At 36.1% G+C, this 20,424-nt stretch overlaps 2 protein-coding genes and 1 pseudogene across 6 annotated transcripts in view; all 3 read left to right on the top strand.

Moving 5' to 3' along the window:
* Nucleotides 1-2,539: 2,539 nt before the first annotated feature.
* On the top strand, nucleotides 2,540-6,279 carry LOC113054446 (protein tweety homolog 2-like; annotated as a pseudogene).
* Nucleotides 6,280-10,887: 4,608 nt separating this feature from the next.
* On the top strand, nucleotides 10,888-16,203 carry LOC113041984 (charged multivesicular body protein 6-like). The gene is made up of 8 exons (XM_026200575.1): nucleotides 10,888-11,187; nucleotides 12,579-12,688; nucleotides 12,877-12,964; nucleotides 13,619-13,705; nucleotides 14,390-14,455; nucleotides 15,332-15,412; nucleotides 15,512-15,578; nucleotides 15,689-16,203. Exons 1-8 carry the CDS (start codon nucleotides 11,083-11,085, stop codon nucleotides 15,736-15,738), a joined length of 654 nt encoding a protein of 217 aa, XP_026056360.1. The 5' UTR covers nucleotides 10,888-11,082; the 3' UTR covers nucleotides 15,739-16,203.
* Nucleotides 16,204-17,075: 872 nt separating this feature from the next.
* LOC113051311 (brain-specific angiogenesis inhibitor 1-associated protein 2-like) overlaps nucleotides 17,076-20,424 on the top strand; it is a 69,645-nt gene continuing 66,296 nt past the window's right edge. For 3 of the 5 annotated variants that reach the window (XM_026214959.1, XM_026214929.1, XM_026214944.1), the window contains exon 1: nucleotides 17,076-17,275. In XM_026214959.1, the coding sequence (XP_026070744.1) occupies nucleotides 17,204-17,275 (72 nt within the window). In that variant the 5' untranslated portion in view covers nucleotides 17,076-17,203. The remainder of the gene's footprint in view (nucleotides 17,276-20,424) is intronic. The other 2 variants (XM_026214938.1, XM_026214952.1) reach the window with 1 other exon arrangement.

The following is a 20,424-nucleotide window of genomic DNA, read 5'->3' as shown; positions in this document are numbered from 1 at the left end:
CAGCTAAAGGACTCTGGTGTTGAGCAGCAACTGTCAAGTGTCTCGTCCTCCATTACTAGACAAATCCAATTTTGCCCGCTCTGGACTCCCTCTCTTGGTTTATCATACACCTTCGTCTCTATATATTTCTCTCCCTTTCTCTCTTTTCCTGTCTCAAGATGTCTGGGTATTTTTAAGTCCTCATGGTGTAGGATTACTGATGAGATTATGGCTTGCCAAGCATTCCAATAACACACCAAACCGTGTAGACCTTGAATCAACACAATACAGAAAATACAGTACAGTTTTTACAGTTTTACAGTTTTTTTACAGTACAGTTTTTACATGTGGTTTCAATGCCCTAACGTCAGTTAGAAAACCCTACTTATTAGGTTGTTTTGTGAATGTTTTATTGAAATGTTACATAAAACATAAGACATTTATTGTACTCAGTTGGTATGTCTGATTACCAGAAGTAACACCTTCTCAGAGTGAAAGTTTGGCAGATTGTCAAACTCATGAAATTCTTATGTGACTTTGGTCTGCTCAATTATTAATCGAATGGATGGGAAACATGTAACTGAAGATGAAAGAATAATTTGAGTGCCATAAACACCCACTTTTAAAGTACTTAGAGGCCTGCTCCCACACATCTAAATCACACAGTAGATGAATATTAAATTCGGCACTATTATATTTTATTATATTAAAATGATAGCATAAGTATTATTTGGTTAGAAAAGGACTGTAATATGTTGTTTGTTTGTTTTTATATCATTGAAAATTATGAGCGGTTTTTTAATCGTATATATTTTTTAAATAATAAATTGTACTAAACTGAAAGCGCACATAAAAACAAATAGAAAATATATGTTCCTTTTTATACAGTCTGAACACTTATTTCTGCTCTCATCTTTCATCGCCTTTTTATTTGCTTTATTTCAGATGGTTAACATACCTGCTGCTTCTGATTTTGGATACCTGCTCATCTGTCTCATAGCATGTCTCGATGGCTGTTCGCAGTGTAAGTGTGCTCTAAATATCAGTATATTATACATCTGGCTTCGGTTTATCTCTTCACAGAAGAAAAGTTGGACCCATTTTTGTAACCATGAAGCCATTAGATGTCAACATGGAGATAGGAGGCAATATATACTTGCATATACAATGTGTCACGTAACATATGACCTGTATTTCAGCATGCATATGATCCTTTCCCGTTGTTAATTATCTGTATAGTGTCAATAAGTCGTTTATTCCTGCCAACTTGAATCCCTAATGGATGCACTGTAAAATAATGCAGCCTCTGACATAAACAGACCTCTGTGGAATGACTTTGAGTACATAGAGTGCTGTGGTTAGTCAGTCGCCAGGGTGCCCTGCTTTTCCTCTCATCTCAGTCCTCTGTCTCTCTCCGCTTGCCTTATTGGAAGCTCCTTTAGCTCCATCCCCACTTACCCCACTAATGCTTATTGATCTCTCTTCCCGTGCAAACATGTGCTCACCCTTAACTAATTATTACGTCCTTCCAGTCTGCTTTACTGCTGCTTTTAAGACCATCCTCAGAAAAGAGAGGCTGTTTGAGGAAACCTCGTCTCCATTTTCAGTGGCCACCAGGGAGCCATTTACCTCATTCATTTCTGTCTCCTATTGACTCCCTATTTGCTCATGTGATCACACACATGCTCTTGTGTTATAGACTTTCTCTGTGGTTCACATCCTCATTCATGTGCTTCTTACTAAGGTGTAAACGGGATAGTTCAGTTCCCCAACATTTACTCTTATGAAAAGGTTCTTTTAATAATTTGGTCAAAAGAGTTGTTTTGAATCATTTAGTAAGTAATGCTTTACTCAATGAATGACTTACTGAAGCTATCATAGCAGCTATTTGAAGCAACATCGGATTTACTCACTAACTGGAAGTTAAGTTGATATTCATTTACACATTCACTTGTTTTTCGTAATAAATGGTGTTTTAATAGAAAAAAACATTGGTTGGTAGTAGAAACTACATATACTGTAAATTATATAACACGTACTGTAAGTTTGGGGTCAAGTTTTTTTCAGTTTTGTTCAGTAAAGATGCGTTATATTGAACAATAGTGACAGTAAACGGCAGAAAATAATTTTTATTTCCAACAAATTCTGTTATTTTTATTATCTATTCATCTTAGAATCGTGTAACAAAATGAATCATGGTTTGCACAGAAATATATGAAGCAGCACACCTGTTTTCACCATTGAGAAAACATTTTTCTTGAGCAGCAAATCATCATTTTAGAAAGATTTCTGAAGGATCATGTGGCACTGAAGAGTAATGATACTGAAAATTCAGCTTTGCCACCACAGGAATAAATTACTTGAAAAATATATTCAAATTGATTAAATTATATTGATATTTCACATTATTACTGTTTTCACTGTATTTTTAACCTCGGTGACCATTAGAGATTTCTTTCAAAAACATTTTACTGACTCAGACCTTTGATAGTTACTGTATAATTACATTTTTTGACCTCACGTCTCAGTTATTTCCCTCTCTTTTTCTCATTTGAGTATTATGGTGTGTGGTGTACTGATCCTGATCATGAGTTGGGTGTCATTAGGTGTGGGCACAGCCACAGCTGTGCTAAGTTACTGTGTTTTCACATGACTGCTCACTTTAAACCAGCTTTGATCAGTGTCCATTGACTATGAGTCAGTAACTTCATTCACTAACACTGTCTGGATTTAAAAAAAAACAAAAACATGTGAATGTTTGCAAGTCAGGGTAAATGGGGTGTGAAGTATGTGAAACTTGAGATTGAGTGAGATTATCAGGGTTCAGTGACTGCATTTATGCATCTCTTGGTGCATGCCAGTTTGCAAAGCTGATAACACAGCCCTGGTCATTTAAATTAGACAGTCCACTGGCTTAACAGGTGTAAACAACTGTTCTCTCGGGGTCACTAAATATGTCTCATGTCTCGCCACTGTCTTCATCTCTGCATCTCTCTGGCTGCATGCATAATAAAGACAGCAAACTCTATTTATCATTCGGAAGATGCCTTTTATTTTGTCTTGACTTGTAATATAGTAATTGGGTGTGCAGTACCGTACACCTAGGTGCTAAGTGCCTTGTTCATGATGTAACTGGGGTATTGAAGGGGGATCTCAAGTACTGCGTTTGATTGGATGTGCAGTCTTTGCTGTCAACCGTAAAAAAATATAACTTTCTTCTTTCCTCAAGTCTGTTTATTTTGTCATTCAAAATAGGGTTAGAACAGAAACCGTAATCTTCACTTTCTACATAATCTAATTTTAATTAAAAAAATGGGGTACAGTATCAGTGAATTGGCTGAATTATTTAAGCTCTATTGAGGAGCTACACATTATGAGGCAGACCTGAGCTCTGCGGTGAGCATGACAGTGATTAGAGTCAGAGCCGACGCTTCAGTCTGGATGTCTGTGGGGAACAGAACATAAGACTGCTCAATGAGGGGTCAGAACAGAGGTCAGGCCTTCAGTAAAGTGGATTACTCCAGCAGTGCCTGTCTACATCGATTCCCTCCTGTTACTGATAGTAAGAGAGAGTGGATGCAAACCTTGTAGGAATGTGTGGCTCTCACACCTTCATTCTTCCCCTGTTCCCAGTTTTAATCCTGGTTGGTTTTGCCATCCAGCCTGTCACTTTTGAATCTGAATGCATTCAGATCAGAAAGCATGAATGAGCTTTTATAGTTTTATCAGAGAGAGAAGATTGTCAGTGCACAGCGGTTTAATTAGAAACAGTGTTCATGAAACTTTCCCTCAAGAAAGTTTCTTCAGAGCCTTTTTCAGTATCTCAGGTAACGGTTCATTCGGTCTTGCTGCTGACGCCCACTTATTTAAGACAGGCCATCCACAGATCTTCAAATAGCATTAGCCCCTGTTTGATCTCACTTATATGGTCCTGACTTTCAGCAAAGGTCTTAGAAACCCTGTCACCTTTTGATACAAACACCACAGTCCAATATGTGTGAGCGCTGCAACAACATTTTCCAAATGATATGTGGCTTTCAATTTCTTTCTCGTTTAAAGGATTCTGCAGAATCGAGATTGTGAGCTGCTTGTTTGATCTGTTCCAGGGCACCAGTGACTCTGTGTCTCTCCTGACAAGTTTATTGTCAGTCAAACCAAAGACTCCTTAAGTGCAGGTAAGTAATATTTCATTGTTCTTTATATGCCTGTTCTTTGCATGAACCTTTTGCTTTTTGACCCTTCTATTCATGGCTTTAACACTTTAAATACAGTCATTAACATATCTTTATATGCAGATGATATCCTGTTATTTACTTTATATTGGACCTTTGTGCAATGGGAAGAAATATGTACTATAGGGGATCTTTTCATTGATGGGGCTCTCGCATCCTTTCGTCAGCTGCAACAGAAATTTTAAACAGCAATTGTTTTTTTATTTCTACAGATTAAGAATTATATTACGTATAATTATATGTAAAGGAAGTAAACAGGCATTATTGATAATTTATGATCAATCCTCCCTCTATATGCTTTCTAAGGAAGAATGGGAGAAAGAACTAGGAGTGGAATTTTCCGAGGAAAACATGTCAGGTGAGTTTAAAGGATATTTAAAAACATTCTATTAATTCCAGACACTGCCTTATTCAGTTTAAAGTCATTCATAGACTATATTATTAAAAAAAAATGGTCTAATCTCTTTTTGACAAATATAATTCAGTAGATACAGATTTGTCCCATAATTAATTTTTTTGTTACAAGATACATAGTTATTGGAATGGAATTTTTTATGTGCTTTCAGAGATTTTTAGGGTGCAAATGCAGCCGGATGCGGCACTTTTCATTCTGGGAATTTCTGAACATATTGAATGCATCCTTTATTAGGAGCACAACACAACCTCTTGCATACAGTTTTATTACAGCCAAAAGATTACTACTGTTATTCTAGAAGAAAATGGAGGCTCCTACAGTCAAATCATGGCTTGGAGAGATGATTTCTACTGTACATTTGTAACAAATGAGAAACTGTTTGCAGGGCAAATTTGAGCAGTTTGACAAAATCTGGCACCCTTTTCTCTGTGGACTAATGTATCTTTTGTTACTGTGGTGTTTTTATATTTCTTCATTATACTTTACAATTTCATGTAAACGGTCTGGTAAGGGACCCAACTCATGATCAGGATCAGTACACCATACACCATAATACTGAAATGAGAAAAAGAGAGGGAAATAACAGGTAGATGTGAGGTCAAAAAAAAAAATGATATGGCTTAATACCGAAGCGCTGAGATGTGGGCAGACATGTGTTTAGGGAATAGTTCACCCAAGAATTTGGTGAAAATGTACTCACCCACAGGCCATCCAAGATGTGGATGAGTTTGTTTCTTCATGGGTACAGGTTTGGAGAAATTTATATTTTCTGAGCAACGCATTTATAATTTGTGAGCAAATACATTAGCTGCTCACCAATGGATCCTCTGCAGTGAATGGGTGCCATCAGAAATGAGAGCCCCAACAGCTGATAAAAATTTTATGGTGAACTATTCCTTCAATGTGCTCCTGATTAATGATTTTCCAAATGAGAAATTTTCTAGTTCAGTGTCATTTAATGGCACAGACTGTAAGCATTTGAGTGTTCATTCACATTGTTTCTGTCCCCTGCAGATATAGTGCACTATTACCTTTACTGCAGCCAGAGTCTTCCAATCCGTTCCTGCAGGTAAACGATTCCCTGACACGTCAACGTTCATTTCCTCACTGAACTCCTGACACAAACCATTAATGGAGCTTACAGATTCATTTGACTTCTAATTGAGGCAAATACCCATGTTAAAGCCATTATAATGTTTCTGTAAAAAAAATCTGCGTGGCTAATTAAATTATGAATGGGCGATATGATCAGAGGGGGTCTCTTTTGTCTGTAGTTTTGGGATAATTAGATTTGTCTGGCTTTCTCGCATTGCCTGTGGGAATCCTGTGAAAGCTTTTCCACTGATTTAGACTTTCATTCTGTGCTGCTTAAGCTGCTGTTTTGGATGATCTATTAAAGTATGTAAAGATGTATGAGACAGATGTAACCATTAGCCGAATTTAATCGATTTGCTATTGTTTCTGTATTGCAGTCTTTGACCATCTTCCAGAGGTCTTTGACCACCATGCAGATATAGGTGCTAGGTTTGCTGCAGTTTTCTGTTGCAATGTATGCCACTGGAGGCTCTGTTGGGCGTCTGCTATGACGGCGTGGAGGGGCTCCTGTATCTGTGCCTGTCCTCTCTGCTGGCAGCCTGTGCCTTCTGTGACCTCATCGCCATCAGGTACCATCCACCTTCATGTTGTGTCACTGCAGTGCATGGCACCTGAGACCATCGATGTGGCTGACGTGCGATTGGTTGCTTGTCCTCAGGGACAGGGATTATGGTAATGTTGATGAGGAGGACCCCTTTAACCCATCGAGACACATCACAGAGAAATAAGTTCAAGTTCACAGTTTCTGCAGCTATAGCAGCAGACGAGTCTTCATCCTCCTCTGCCAGCCACGTCCAGCACACCAGAGAACATGTGAGTGTGTGTGTTTGTGAGAGGGAGAACAATTGTTTTTTTCATGCTGACCCACTTATCTTTCTCCCTCTCCGGCAGGAACCAGTGCATGCTATTTGAAAGAAATCCTCGCTATGAAAACGTTCGATTGACTGGGAGCGGTTCACCACCACCATCTGTATTTTGATTTCTATTTGATCTTCCATTTACTGTCAGTTATACTCTATTTCTGTAGGTTTGTTGGTTTCTGTATCATCCATTGGTCTGTTAATGTGTTTTTGTTGCAGATATTAAAATGACTATATTTCCAACCCTCATGTCATTCAACACTATGGCTCTGCTGATATAAGGATAAAACGTTATATATAATATATCGTAATGTAATGTTTACCATGTACATTCTGTTAACATTTCTAACGAGGTAGGTCTGAATGAGTGTAAACTGGTCAAAACTGGTAAAAGTTTTCAACTTCATACTCTGCCATATTGGACAAAAAGCAAAGTTAAAATTGGAATTCAAATCTAATAATAAAATACATTATGTAATCATGTAATACATTATGAGATTGTTGCTGATTGTTTTTAGGACTGTTTTAAACTAGCATGATTTACTTTTTTCTGTAGACTATAGAAATATTTACTTTTTGGTTATATTTTGGATATATATTTATCACTTATACTGAACAATTAAATGGTTTTGGTCAGTAATATTTCATGATGAAATTGTTTAATGATGAAATTATGCTTCTATTCCGAAAGTATCTATTAAATTACCGAAAAATAAATAAAATAATAATAATAATAATGAATATGTATTTGAATGCTCTTCTTTTTAATTTTTTATTCATAAAAGAATTCCGGGGGGGGGGAGAGAGTTTCCACAAAAATATTAAGCAGCATGACGGTTTTCTACATCGATAATAATAAGAAATGTTTTTTTAGTCAGCATATCAGAATGATTTCTGAAGAATCATGTGACACTGAAGACTAGAGTAATGATGCTGAAAATGTAGCTTTGCATCACAGGAATAAATTAAATTTAAAATACATTTAAATGGAAAAATTAATATTTAAAGTGTAATAATATTTTAGAATTTTACTGTACCTATATATATTATTTTGATCACATAAATGCAACTTTACAGACCATAAGAGACTTCTTAAAAACATAAAAAATCTCACCTAACCCAAACGTTCGAAAGGTATAGTGTATATTCATTATATTTCTAAATTATGGTGAATGTTTTGGCATGAGTGTCAGATCCATTCAGAATTGATTAATGTAAGCTGTATTAAAGAACTGAAGCTGAACGCAGACATGGAGCATTACTGCCCTCTAACGTTTCTTAGTTGACCATCCTTAAAGTAAAAAAGGGAATAAGGAGAAATTACTGTTAAATATTAATACTAAATTATTAATGACAATTCATTAAAAAACAGTCCCGTCTTGATTTAATTGTCCATCAGGCTTGTGCAGATTGCGAGATCCAAGATAATTGAGATGATCATCTATTCTAGTGAGTCGTGTTGGTTGATGCATTGCAGAAGGCGTAAAACTCATCACAGGACAGTCCTCTGTCTAATGAACACACCCCCAACTTCATTTTTAACTGTCAAGACTCTGTATTCTCACAATGATATTTCACAACTAATTGAGTCCTTTTACTGTCTTTTATCACATTTGAAGTTATATCCTCAGACTTTTAGAAACAGTAAGTGCACCCTGTTTTCCTTTAACATGCCGTTGCCTTCTTTGTCCACATTTCTTTCATTTGAGGATATCATCACCCACTCCAAAAATATAAAGTGCATCCCTTTAAAATGTAAGAGAATTTTTTTTTTCAGCTGTTTGAACAGCTGTCATCTTTTGGCAACATTTAAAAGTATTTTTATCAGTATTTTTCCAAAATTTTTTCTCATGAAGTTATGTTCACACATATAGTACAGTCATTTCACTTGTGGAGGTTTCCAGGCATTACTTTATTATTATTATTATTATTATATATTATATAAATAAAGATTTTTTTGTGAATATATATATATAAAGAAATATACACTAGTTCAAGGGGTCATTTTTGTATTTATTTATTTTTTTCTTTTTTTTTTTATAAATTAATACTTTTATTAAGCAAGGATGTGTTGAATTGATAAAAAGTGATAGTAAAAACATTGTTAGAAATTATTTCGGCTTTGAAGAAATGATGTTCTTTTAAACCTCATCCCAGAATCCTGAAAAAAGTATCCCAAAAATACAATAATTAAATAAATTAATTAAATATTAAACAGCACAACTGTGTCCACCATTAATAATAAATCATTGTGGAAATTGCAGTTATTTGCAAGAGACAACTTATCACTTTGAGCACACGCATGCGTGTGCCGTTTATTTTTAAGGCAAAAAACAACCAACAGAAAATATAGTTCCACGTCATCACGCATTCTGAACATTTAAAGGGACCGCGATCCCTGAAAAGTTATACATAAAAAAACACAGTGTATAGAACTAAACTTAAAGGGTTAGTTCACCGAAAAATTAAAATTATGTCATTAATGACTCACCCTCATGCCGTTCCAAACCCGTGAGACCTCCTTTTATCTTCGGAAAACAGTTTAAGATATTTTAGATTTAGTCCGAGAGCTCTCAGTCCCTCCATTGAAGCTGTGTGTACGGTATACTGTCCATGTCCAGAAAGGTAAGAAAAACATCTTCTAAGTAGCCCATTTGACATCAGAGGGTCAGTTAGAATTTTTTGAAGCATCGAAAAATTTATTTTGAATAAAATAAATGCAGCTTAGATGAGCATAAGATACTTCAAAAAAAAAAAAATTAAATTCTTACTGATCCTTAATACCTTATTAATTAGTAAAGTTAAATAACTTGTATCTGACAGGGAGTTTAGGTGCAACAATGTCCTCGCTTTTAATGGTGGTGTCTGCATCGCTCCTCATTTGCATAAAGGCACTGGCCCATACCACATTAAAAAAGATTGCTTGACCTTATTTCAGTTGAAAAAAAAAAAAAATCAACTCCCATAGAAAATGAGTTACTTTTCTCAGTGCAGCTCTTTTTATGTGTTTGTGAATGTGGCTTGAGGGTCTTTTAACTGATTTTCACACATACAGTACCAGTGTCTTATGTCAAACACCATTAACATCTCTGTTTCTTCATTTTTCTTTCTCAACCGCAGTATTCACCCAGAATGAGAACTGTCTATGACTGATGCCTAATTCAGACACTTCGGGACAGACTTCCAGAGGTAGATTTCCTGGTTCCTCATCCTCAAGGATTCTGCAGCAACATGAGATGCGTTCCTTTAATAGGTCAAGTAGATGGAGATCTCTCATCTCAAACGAGGACACCTGTGGATCCACCAAAGGGAGTTCTCAAAGACCGCATGCCATTTAGACATTAAAGGCAAAGGATAGCTCAAAGGTTTGTGGTTGAACTCTGACCATGTAAATATTCGCTCATTGACCTCAGGGGCTTGTTTCTGTGATGGCAGCAAACTGGATCAGCCCGGTGTTTGAGAATCAGAAGAAGATCTTAATTGTTTTTGATTAATACTGTAGCTTAGGGCATGTACATGGTGATTAGAGCTGAAGAAAATGTAAAAGAAAGTAAAAAACAAAACCGTTGCATTTTACCACACAAAGGCCTTGAGCTCCATTATGAGCCTTCAATTAATATTCTCTGACTTTTGTACTGGATAAATAGACAGCAAATGATGAATGCATGAGGAACAAGGTGTTTTGTTAGTGCCTTTCTTGAAATATTCTGTACTTCTATGCTGTGAAGTGATTTTGTTTCATAAATGTCTGTATTCTAGTAGTCAGTTATGTCTGCTATTCATTTCAGACACAATTTTATGAGGCTCACGGCATGGAACAAAGATAACCATTAGTGGTGTCAAATGATTAATCATGATTAATCACATCCAAAATAAAAGTTTTTGTTTGCACAATGTATGTGTGTGTACTATGTATATTTACTATGTTTATGTAAATACACACACAAAGTTTAAAAAATTTAGAAAAAAAAAGCGGTTTATTATCCCAGTGAATGAAAAAGAATAACATTATTTTAAATTATGCTTATTTCAAAAGTGCTTTTTTTATTGTTCATTTAATGATTTTTTTTTTTTTTTTTTTGACATTTGATACAATAAATTGTTCTTACTGAAAGTTACTTTTATATTATTCTTAATCCGTTAAGTATGGAACCCTTTTTCTGCTGTGGAATAAAAAATATTCCTTAGTAACATTAATGTCTAATTAATTTCAGTCCTTGCAGCGTGAAAATGTGGTTTCAGTTTATTTCGAAACATTAGTAATGTTTTTTAGACACTTGCACAAAATGAACGACAGAGGGAGGCAAATAGTCAGATGATTACTGCAATGCTGCTGCAGTGACTCTAGAGGGCGCAGCTGCACCAATAGAAGGTAAATGCGCTTAGTGAGCCACGGATTAATATAAAACACGCTGTCCACCGCTCTACACTTGACATATCGGACCATATCTTCTCCATGTGCTTTAAAGTCAATAGTAGCTGGCATTTCATATAAGATGTGATGCTAGAAGTAAGGCGGGAATGTGGTTTTTTCGTAATGGGAAATGTTCTCGGGAGACAGGGACGAGTCACCAGTCGAGTGACAGATCAGGACAGGGCGATATTGGTAAGAAGACTAATCAATCAATCAATCGACGAGCGCCACACTCACGCGCACGTGTCATTAAGTTACAAACACGTGTAGATATAGAGAGCCAACATACTGTAGTTCGTCTGAAATCATTTCAGCCACACTGAACTGCGAACGAACGGATTAGATCAGCTGTCCTACTTTACACAACACAGAATAGAAATCAGTGTGATGTAGACTACTATAGAACACAACAGTGTGTTATAGAATAACAACAGAACTGAGTAGAACGGATGTTACAGAATAGATGGAATATCAATTTAGAATAGAGTGTGCAATGGAACAGTGTGCTGTAACGTATATTATAGAGGATAACATTTTATCATAGAATACAACAGAACACAATCTGTTATAGAGTAGAAAATAACAACTTTTATTGATTAGAATAAAAGAGCACAGTACCCATTGTAGAACATAATGTACTGGCATAAAATGCAAAATAACAGTGTTGAGTAGAATTTAATCAAATCTACTATTGAATAAAGCATCAGTATCTGTTGTATAGCCTAAATAACAGAACAATATTTAATAGAATAATAATAGTATAATACAATTTATATGTAATTTATGTTCTATTCTATAATAGTATAGTATACAATATAAACTCTTATTTTATAGACCTGTGGTTCTCAGTCAGGAGGCCTCAACAAAATTATAAAGGTTATTTAAATTTATTGAATTAGTAATTAAATGTCCGATTAAATATGATATTAATAATTTAACTATTTCAGCTAGTTACATATATACAGTATATACATATATACATATATATTTATATATATATATATATATATATACGTATATATATATATATATATATATATATATATATATATATATACGTATATATATATATATATATATATATATATATATATATATATATATATATATACGTATATATATACGTATATATATTCTTTAAATACAAAAAAAAGTTTTTAAAAAATCCCCTCTTCAGTGACTATTGTTTTCATGGAAGTACATACAGTTGTGATCAAAATTGTATACACATTGCAGTATCTGCAAAATGTTAATTTTTAAAGTAAGAGAGATCATACAAAATGCATGTTGTTTGAGAAAATAATAGTTGAATTTATTAAAAATGACCCTGTTCAAAAGTTCACATAAGCTTGATTCTAAACACTGTGTTACACGATATTCTCTCTCTCTGAGTAGAGTCTGCGGTCTTATTTATCAGAACACAGGAACAGTATTTCAGGTGATCCATCATCCATATCTGGACTGTGATATGTTTTGACAGTTGTTTGTTCGTCTTAATCAAGAACTGACACTTTTATGAATAAGAAGTGTTTCTATAAGTGAACTGTCGTGTTTCTGCTTTACATCCTGTCACTGGATCACAGCAACTGAAACAGCAGAGAGATAAACTGAAACAATATCAGAAGAAAATCACACTACAGCTGGAGAAAGAGAGACGTCTGGCCAAACAGCTCCTGAAGGATGGCAGGAAGGAGTAAGACATTTCAGATTACACCGATACAAGTGCACTCATGCAATGCTAACATTCTTGATAGCCAGTCACCCAGAATCATGCAGTGCACAGTGCCTTTATTGTGCTGACGTGCCATCTGCATCGTACATGGCAAAAAGCGAATTTGGTATAACAGATTCATTAACACGTGTGATTCATGCATTTCACAGACGAGCTCTTCTGCTGCTCAAAAAGAAACGCTACCAAGATCAGCTGCTGGACAAGACCGAGGTCCAGATATCCAACCTGGAGCGCATGGTGGGTTTACATGACATGCTTTGATTTTATTTAAAGGTATAAGATGCGACCTACAATGCATAGTTTGCAATAATTTAATTTTTTTATTATGTAATCGTTTTTTCTATTTTTTGAAAGGAGTCCCTTATGCTCATTTATGCATTTAAACTGCATTTATTTGATCAAACATACAGCAAAAACAGTAATATAATGAAATATGATTACAATTTATATTTAAAAATATAATTGAATCCTGTGATGTAAAGCTGAATTTTCAGCATCATTATTTCAGTGTCACATGATCTTTCAAAAATCATTCTTATAAACTGATTTGATGCTCAAGGAACATTTTTTTTTTTTTCGAATTATTTTCACGTGCCTCCCTAAAAATCGGGGGCTCACCCAGGACCAGTGAGAATCATACCCCTAGCCTAACAAGCTGCTAATTGTTACTAATTCCCAGACCCTAGACTAGTGAGCCATGTAACAATAATAATAATAAGGAATATCTTGAGCATCAAATCAGCATATTAGAACGATATGAAGTATCATGTGTCACTGAAGAACTTGACTATTTGTTTATGTGTTTATTTTTGTTTGTTTAATTGTATTGTGTTATCACGAGAAGCATGAGCAATGTACAGTATGTTATACTTTGATCATGCCTCATTTCAGGTTCAAGATATTGAATTTGCTCAGATTGAAATAAAGGTCATTGAGGGTTTAAAGGCCGGGAATGACTGTCTCAAGCAAATGCACGAGGTAAGTCTATAGACTGAAACAAGTTCAAATCACGGATTTGCTGTATTTTAACAAACGGATGCACCTGGAACAGCTTAGTAATCAGTTATCGGTGATGTTAAATGCTGTTATTAGGAGCCAGGATGATTCATTGGACTGTTTGGTGTTGTGCAGTGGGTGGTTTAGTAAGTAGCAGCATGTTTTGGATGCTGTTGGACATTGTTGTAGGATTAAAGGCTTAAACATAAAACTCTTAGATTACAGCAGACTCGTCTTTGTCTTGTACTGGATCTCCAAAACGCTTTGAACTCAACAACAGGAAAAAACTGCCCCTTCTGTCCATTATACTATCAGACAAGCTTTTGCTGCTTTTTTAATGAGTTTTTTTTTTTGAAGATCTGTGCATTTGATTCCTAGTACGTGTACATGGTAGAACATGAGTAGGAACACTGACACTCACAGGATCATGTGTTGTAGGAACATTCACTTATCCACTGCCTTATATGAGCACATTTGACTGATATCTGCACTGCTGACTGATTCATCTCTGTGGGATGTTCTGTAGGGCTTGTCTCAGTGAGCAGCAGTAACTGAATGGGGGTGGAGGTTAGCCAAGGGTCAATAATGTTGTGAATATATGAAAGTTATTTATTGGACTGAGTGAGAATTTTACTGAAGTAGTTGACCTCTGTTTTTCTTCATCAGGTCATGTCTATTGAGGAGGTGGAGAGGATACTGGAGGAGACGCAGGAGGCCATTGAGTATCAGAAGGTTATGAGAGTCAAATTCAGTCCACTTAACATTCAGAGCAATGCTAAATAGACTTAAAACACTTTCAAAAGAATGAAAGTCATTGCATTACATAACACACTGAAACAAAACCAGGTGGAATTTACATTGAAGAAAGAGCACAAGCATGTACAGGTATAACATGTCTGTGGTTAATGTGATATGCAAAGTTTGAGATCAGATTGATTTTTTTTTTTATAGAAATTAATACTTTTATTCAGCTAAGATTCATTAAATTGATCAAAAGTGGCAATCCACTCTCAGAAAGTGAAAAGCAGCACATCTGTTTTTAACATTGCTAATAATAAGTCATGTTTCTTGAGCAGCAAATCAGCATATCTGAATGATTTCTGAAGGATCATGTGACACTGAAGACTGGAGTAATGCTGAAAATTCGGTTTTACATCACAGGAATAAATTGCATTTAAAATATATTCGAATAGAAAACAGTTATTTGGATTGTAATGATGTTACAGCCATGGTAGACATATTCACTAAAACTCACCGAATAACCATTAAAAGTCATTGCAAGAAGTGAAGATAGTTCTGAAAAAATAATTAAATGCATAAATGTTTAAGGATTAGGAAGCCACCGCAAAAGCAGGTCTAATAATGATTTTTCACTATTTAGAAAACTGTTCAGTTCAAACTGTGTTCAGTTATAACCTGCTGTTACAGTCCTGGGCTGTGTTTCTCAAAAGCAGTGTGAGCTAAGTTGATTGTGGCAGTGGTTCTACCATCTATTTGGGTTTACGATGCTTTTTGGAAATGCAAGTCCTGGACATTGGCCATATTGCTCTTTCCTGGTTTTTATTGCTTTAAATGTCTAACTCCTTCTTGAAACTTCTTCCCTTAAAGCAAATTGATGAACTGCTGGCAGGTTCATTGACACCGGAGGATGAGGATGCTGTGTTAGCAGAGCTGGAGGCTATCATTCAGGTGTGGAGACCTTTACCTGTCATCAGTCCTGCCGGATATCAGTCGCTGCTAGTGCATAGCCTCTGTCTAATCTAAGGCTACTCTCTCCATCCGGGGCAGGGAGAAGACATCACACTTCCAGAATTACCCACAGATCCATTGCCAGCGGTGCCTAAAGGGGAGACAGGTGTTGTTTTAGTATTGTCAAACACAGCACTGTGTGAGAGAATGACATGGCTCTCTTATTTGGCTTTTGATTACTTTCTGTCACTCACTTTGTGCTCTGTGTCTTTGCAGAAAGAAAAGAGGTACAAATCAAGGTGGAGCGAGAGATGCTGGCAGCGTAGTGTCTGATCCTACAACCTGGCTCTTCACTTTGTTTTGGATGAAAGGAAGAGCTATGGGAATATATTTGGCAGAAAAGAAAGCTTTATAGGATATTTAATAGGCGTGCATCAGAATCAGTGTTCACATGGTCATGGAAAACGTAAAAATGTGAGGGAATTTTACGTTTTTAAAAGTCATGGAAAGAAATGTCAAGATAAAGAAATGGGAATTTCTTGTTATAAAAAATTATTTATTGTAATATTTGGTTACAATGTCTTTATATTGCAGTTATACTTGTAAAATATTTTAAATTCAATTTAAAACTTTACTTTTTAAAGTAATTATTAACCACTTGAAATGTCATGAACAATAAAAGATTTTCAAACCATGAAGAATAGAAATGCTGTTAGAGTTTACAGTATTATCTTAATGTAAAACCAGCTGTTGTTAGGTCAGTTGGTAGGTTAGCTAGAAGCATAAATGAAAGTTCACATCGATTAATATATATATATATATATATATATATATATATATATATATATATATATATATATATATATATATATATATATATATATATTTTAAATAAATTATACCTCTGAAATATGAGCTCTGTTATGTGGCACTAGCAACCGTGACTGTTTATATTTTCATTTTTAAATAAATTTAGGCTATAAACTAGTCTGTAGCATTGGTATTTACTTCTAGCTCACTTCTAGTGGACTAGCTGGATTATTGATGAAGGGTAATTGGAAAGGATCTTACACATACAATATATAACAAAAAGGTTTATAGCACTTTTAAAGATTTGGTTTAAACAAAGTGCTTTTTAAGCCTGTTCATGTATGCAAACCCTAAAAGAATTTGGGTTTTAATACTGTATGTGTATCTGATTGTGTAGAAAGATTAAGTTCGTTTCGTTTTCGTTGCTCTTGCAGATGTGTGTTAGCATGTCATGAGCAGCAGGGGGCTCTTCATATCACTAGTTGAGAGGAAATAAATCTGTGCTGACATGCACAACTAACAGTCGTCTTCCGATGACCGAGTTTGTGATTAATGTAGATTCTGCTCGTGTGTGTGTGTGTGTGTGTTTAATACTGAAATTATAAAGGTTTGTCTTCTGGCTCTCACTGGCATGGAAAACCTGGAAATTAGCCTTTGTTTGCCGTTTCTTACATATAACGTTGCTAAACCTGATACATAAAACAATATAAATAAAAAACATTGAAGATGCATGTCCAGTGGCTGTTTGACAACTGACGTCCGGGAGGAGGCGTGCGCAGGCTGAACGTAGCCACGCCCCCCACAGAGCGAGTTAGAACACGGGGCGGTGGTCATTTGTAAGCCCCTCCTCCATTCCCATTCCTCCGCTCGGTTCTGTTGAGCTGAGATCAGACGCCTGTGGATCAGAGCGCGGATCTCCAGCTGAGCCTCATCACACAGTCGCACTGTTCGGATAACATCACGTTCAGCAAAACGCCGTTTATGGTTTTAACTGAAGACTTCACAATGTCTCGCACCGACGAGGTCCACCGCATTACGGAAAATGTCTATAAGGTAAAGTGCATTGATACAACTGATGGAACAACTTACTTGATCACAGGTGTTGATCTAATAAGACTTGAGTAACGAAAAGTGCATGCTTTAGATAGGAGTTATCGTCGTTGTTCGTTATACTGCATAGGATGATTCTCTTGAGTGGATTTACGTGTAAAATTATCATCGTTAATGAACTTGATGGGAGATCAAGTTTCTCGTTTGTGTTTGCTCATGTCATTTAAATGAAGCGCAGAAGTGAGAACTGAAGTGATTTGCATTGTTTTTTACTTATCTGCCACGATAAGAGCGCGCGCGCACACACACACACACACACACACACACACACACAGTCACTCACTCGGTCACTTATCACACTTATCTATCTATCTATCTATTATAGATCTACATAATTGCTTTAGACTAATATGATACAGATTTTGTTTTAAAGAAATACTAAATAATTTAACTGATACAAAAATATATTTAATATGCGCCACTGTATTTGAGTATTTTCTCTTATTTATTTTATTTGCAACGCTATCATATTTAAGCTAAGCTTGTAAACTAAGAGGTCACAAAAGTATATAATGTATTTGCAGTTATGTCTAGGTTAAAATAGTAAATACGTGCACTAATTAGTTTGCACAAAACAGTTAACTACCAGATCGCCAGTATTAGCTACTTTTTATGACTGATTTGGTATAAAGATTGTGGAAATGTCTGATAACCGATATGTAGACTTGATTTGAATTACTTTTAAGTATGTTTTTTGTCTAAGATATATACACACACACAAAATGCATATGTTATTTACGTGTAAATTACAATTAAGTACATAACATTTCTGTAATTCATACATTTTACAGCAACAATAAAAACGAAATATTATGAATATTTTCTTTAATATAAATGACTAGTATTTGGTCATATTATTATTTTTATTTATTTATATTATATTTTGAGGCTTGTTGTTTCCCATAAGCCTGTATCGGTTGCTATGTTTCTTGGCATGGGCTCCGTCAGGCATTCCAGCATAGGTGGTTTAGGGAGGAGGGGATGTGTTGGTTTGTGTTGCAACAGGTTCAGTCAATGTGTGTCTCGTCGTCAGTGTTTCAGTAGATTCCCAGTGGGTTTCTGCTGCAGTTTTGTTCTGTAAATTAAAAAAAAAAGTAAATACCACACCAGTAGGATTACGGCTCTCATCAGATACATAAGCCTGTTAAATAGGCCACCTGAAGTCCAACACCTAAAATGAGGACAAAGAAACTATTCTGGTAGATCAAGGACAAGCTGGGGTGTTACTCTTAAAGCAATGGAAAACTAACTATGAGAACTAGCATTTGGCACAATTCGCATGATATTTTCATTGTTCTGACAAATATTTAAATTCTAGTTTACTATGTCAGTCTGTAGATTTTCATTTCATAAACCCAAAGTGGGTTAGTCCTCACGGGAGGGCTTTGAATTAGTCCACTAGCTGTCTATTGGATCTGCCGGTCGTTTAACAGAGAATCGTTGCGTGCCAATTCACTGTTGGCGTCTTCGAGGGCTGGATCATTCGTCCAAATCCACCCACTACTCCGATAGCTTGTTAAATCGGCCAGCTAAAGAACATAGATTGAGTTCAAAAGAGGAACAGTATTGATGAGAGTTCTGTGTGAGAGAGAAAGAGCAGGAAAGATAAGCGAGGTAAACATCAGTGGTGAGATGTTAAACATCTGCTGAAGTGTCACAGGAAAGCCAGAACATGCTCTGTGACTAAACATATGGGTGTACCAGGGCGTATGTGTGCACAAGTGTGTGTGTGTGAGATTGTTACTCAACTCTGCGAGCAAACCACTCCCTACCTGCGAGCAATGGCTGTGATCCCGCTGGAGTTGCCATGGTTTTAAAACAAGCCTCACCTGTGAGTCACAGCTGGCCCTCAGACGCTCAGACTCTCAGCGCCGGGGCCTAGTCATCCAGACAGTGCCAAGCTCAGCCGGATCTCTCTAATCCCATCAGCCTCTAGGCGAGTACCAGCGGCAGGCCTGACCAGACCTTTGCCAGCAGGAGAGTGACATAACTGCTGTCCGGTCACCTGTGAATGTGGGTGAGCTGAGGTCAAGCCACTTAGGTGCAGTGTAAGGCCAGACTCATTCTGTAAGCTAATGCACATGCTCATTGTTAGCATGTGGTTGGATTTGCTTGTGTTCTTGCATCACTGAGGTAGTGACAAATCTCAGTGCTTAGGGATTTAGCTCAAGAGTTATCTTTAAATATGTAGGGCAAAATTGTGGCTTTGATTCCCAGGCAAAACATAAATCACAGGCATTACTGTGGCGGCGCCGTTGAAGGTGCTTGAAGCATTTTGCTAACTTCAACCACACACCCTCTCTCCAAAGCTCCGCCCTCTAACGACATGCTTAACTTGATGTCACTCTGTCATGTCTGTCTGTCTTTCTGTCTCTCGTTCATTTGTTTGTTCGTTCATTCGCTCTGTCTGTTCCTTCCTTCCTTCCTTCCTTCGAACACAGTCTTGATGATATTGAGATTTCTTGACTAAATAATTTTTCTTCACACATTGGTGTAGGCTAATGTATGAAGACTAAGAAGGGTTACTATTACTTTAAGCTAGTGGTCGGCCGAAAGGTGTTTTTTGACCGCCGATGCCGATATCTTGGGGGGGTTAGCCGATATAAAGCTGATATAATTAATTTAATTATTATTACTAATATTTAAGAAATTTGAAATCATTTGTCAATGGATTAGAAAATAAATGTGTAAAAGAAACATAGACTTTAGATGGCAAATAGATAAATATTTAATGCAATTATAATATATATATATATATATATATAAGTAAACACTGTAGTCAACAGGGCACTCAGTATTCTGGGAAGTTTTGTGCATTGGCAAACATATTTTTCAAATAAAGCCAGGGGAACCCTCATTTTACATTTAGCACACAGTGAAAATGACATGAATCTGGCAGTGGGCAAATGCATAAAGCGCAGCATAATTTGAAATCAGGAGTTTAAAGTTTAAAGCATTCAATTCTCACGGACTGAACATCACGTAGAGAACACACGATCATGCTGGATACACATACACACTTCACAAGATTTCACAGCTGGATGCAACGGAGTTTGCAAGGTTTGTGAAATTAAATGTTCATTTGTCATTCA

This window comes from Carassius auratus, chromosome 3 (assembly GCF_003368295.1).
Source record: "Carassius auratus strain Wakin chromosome 3, ASM336829v1, whole genome shotgun sequence".
NCBI classification, from domain to species: Eukaryota; Metazoa; Chordata; class Actinopteri; order Cypriniformes; family Cyprinidae; genus Carassius; species Carassius auratus.
This window is presented reverse-complemented; position numbering and strand designations above follow the sequence as displayed.

Bases quoted from the DNA above. Each gene is read 5' to 3' on its own strand.
- LOC113041984 (XM_026200575.1), top strand. From the start codon at position 11,083: ATGCTAGAAGTAAGGCGGGAATGTGGTTTTTTCGTAATGGGAAATGTT. The intron at 11,188-12,578 runs GTAAGAAGACTA...ACTGGATCACAG, and splicing joins ATCAGGACAGGGCGATATTG to CAACTGAAACAGCAGAGAGA. The intron at 14,456-15,331 runs GTTATGAGAGTC...CTTCCCTTAAAG, and splicing joins AGGCCATTGAGTATCAGAAG to CAAATTGATGAACTGCTGGC.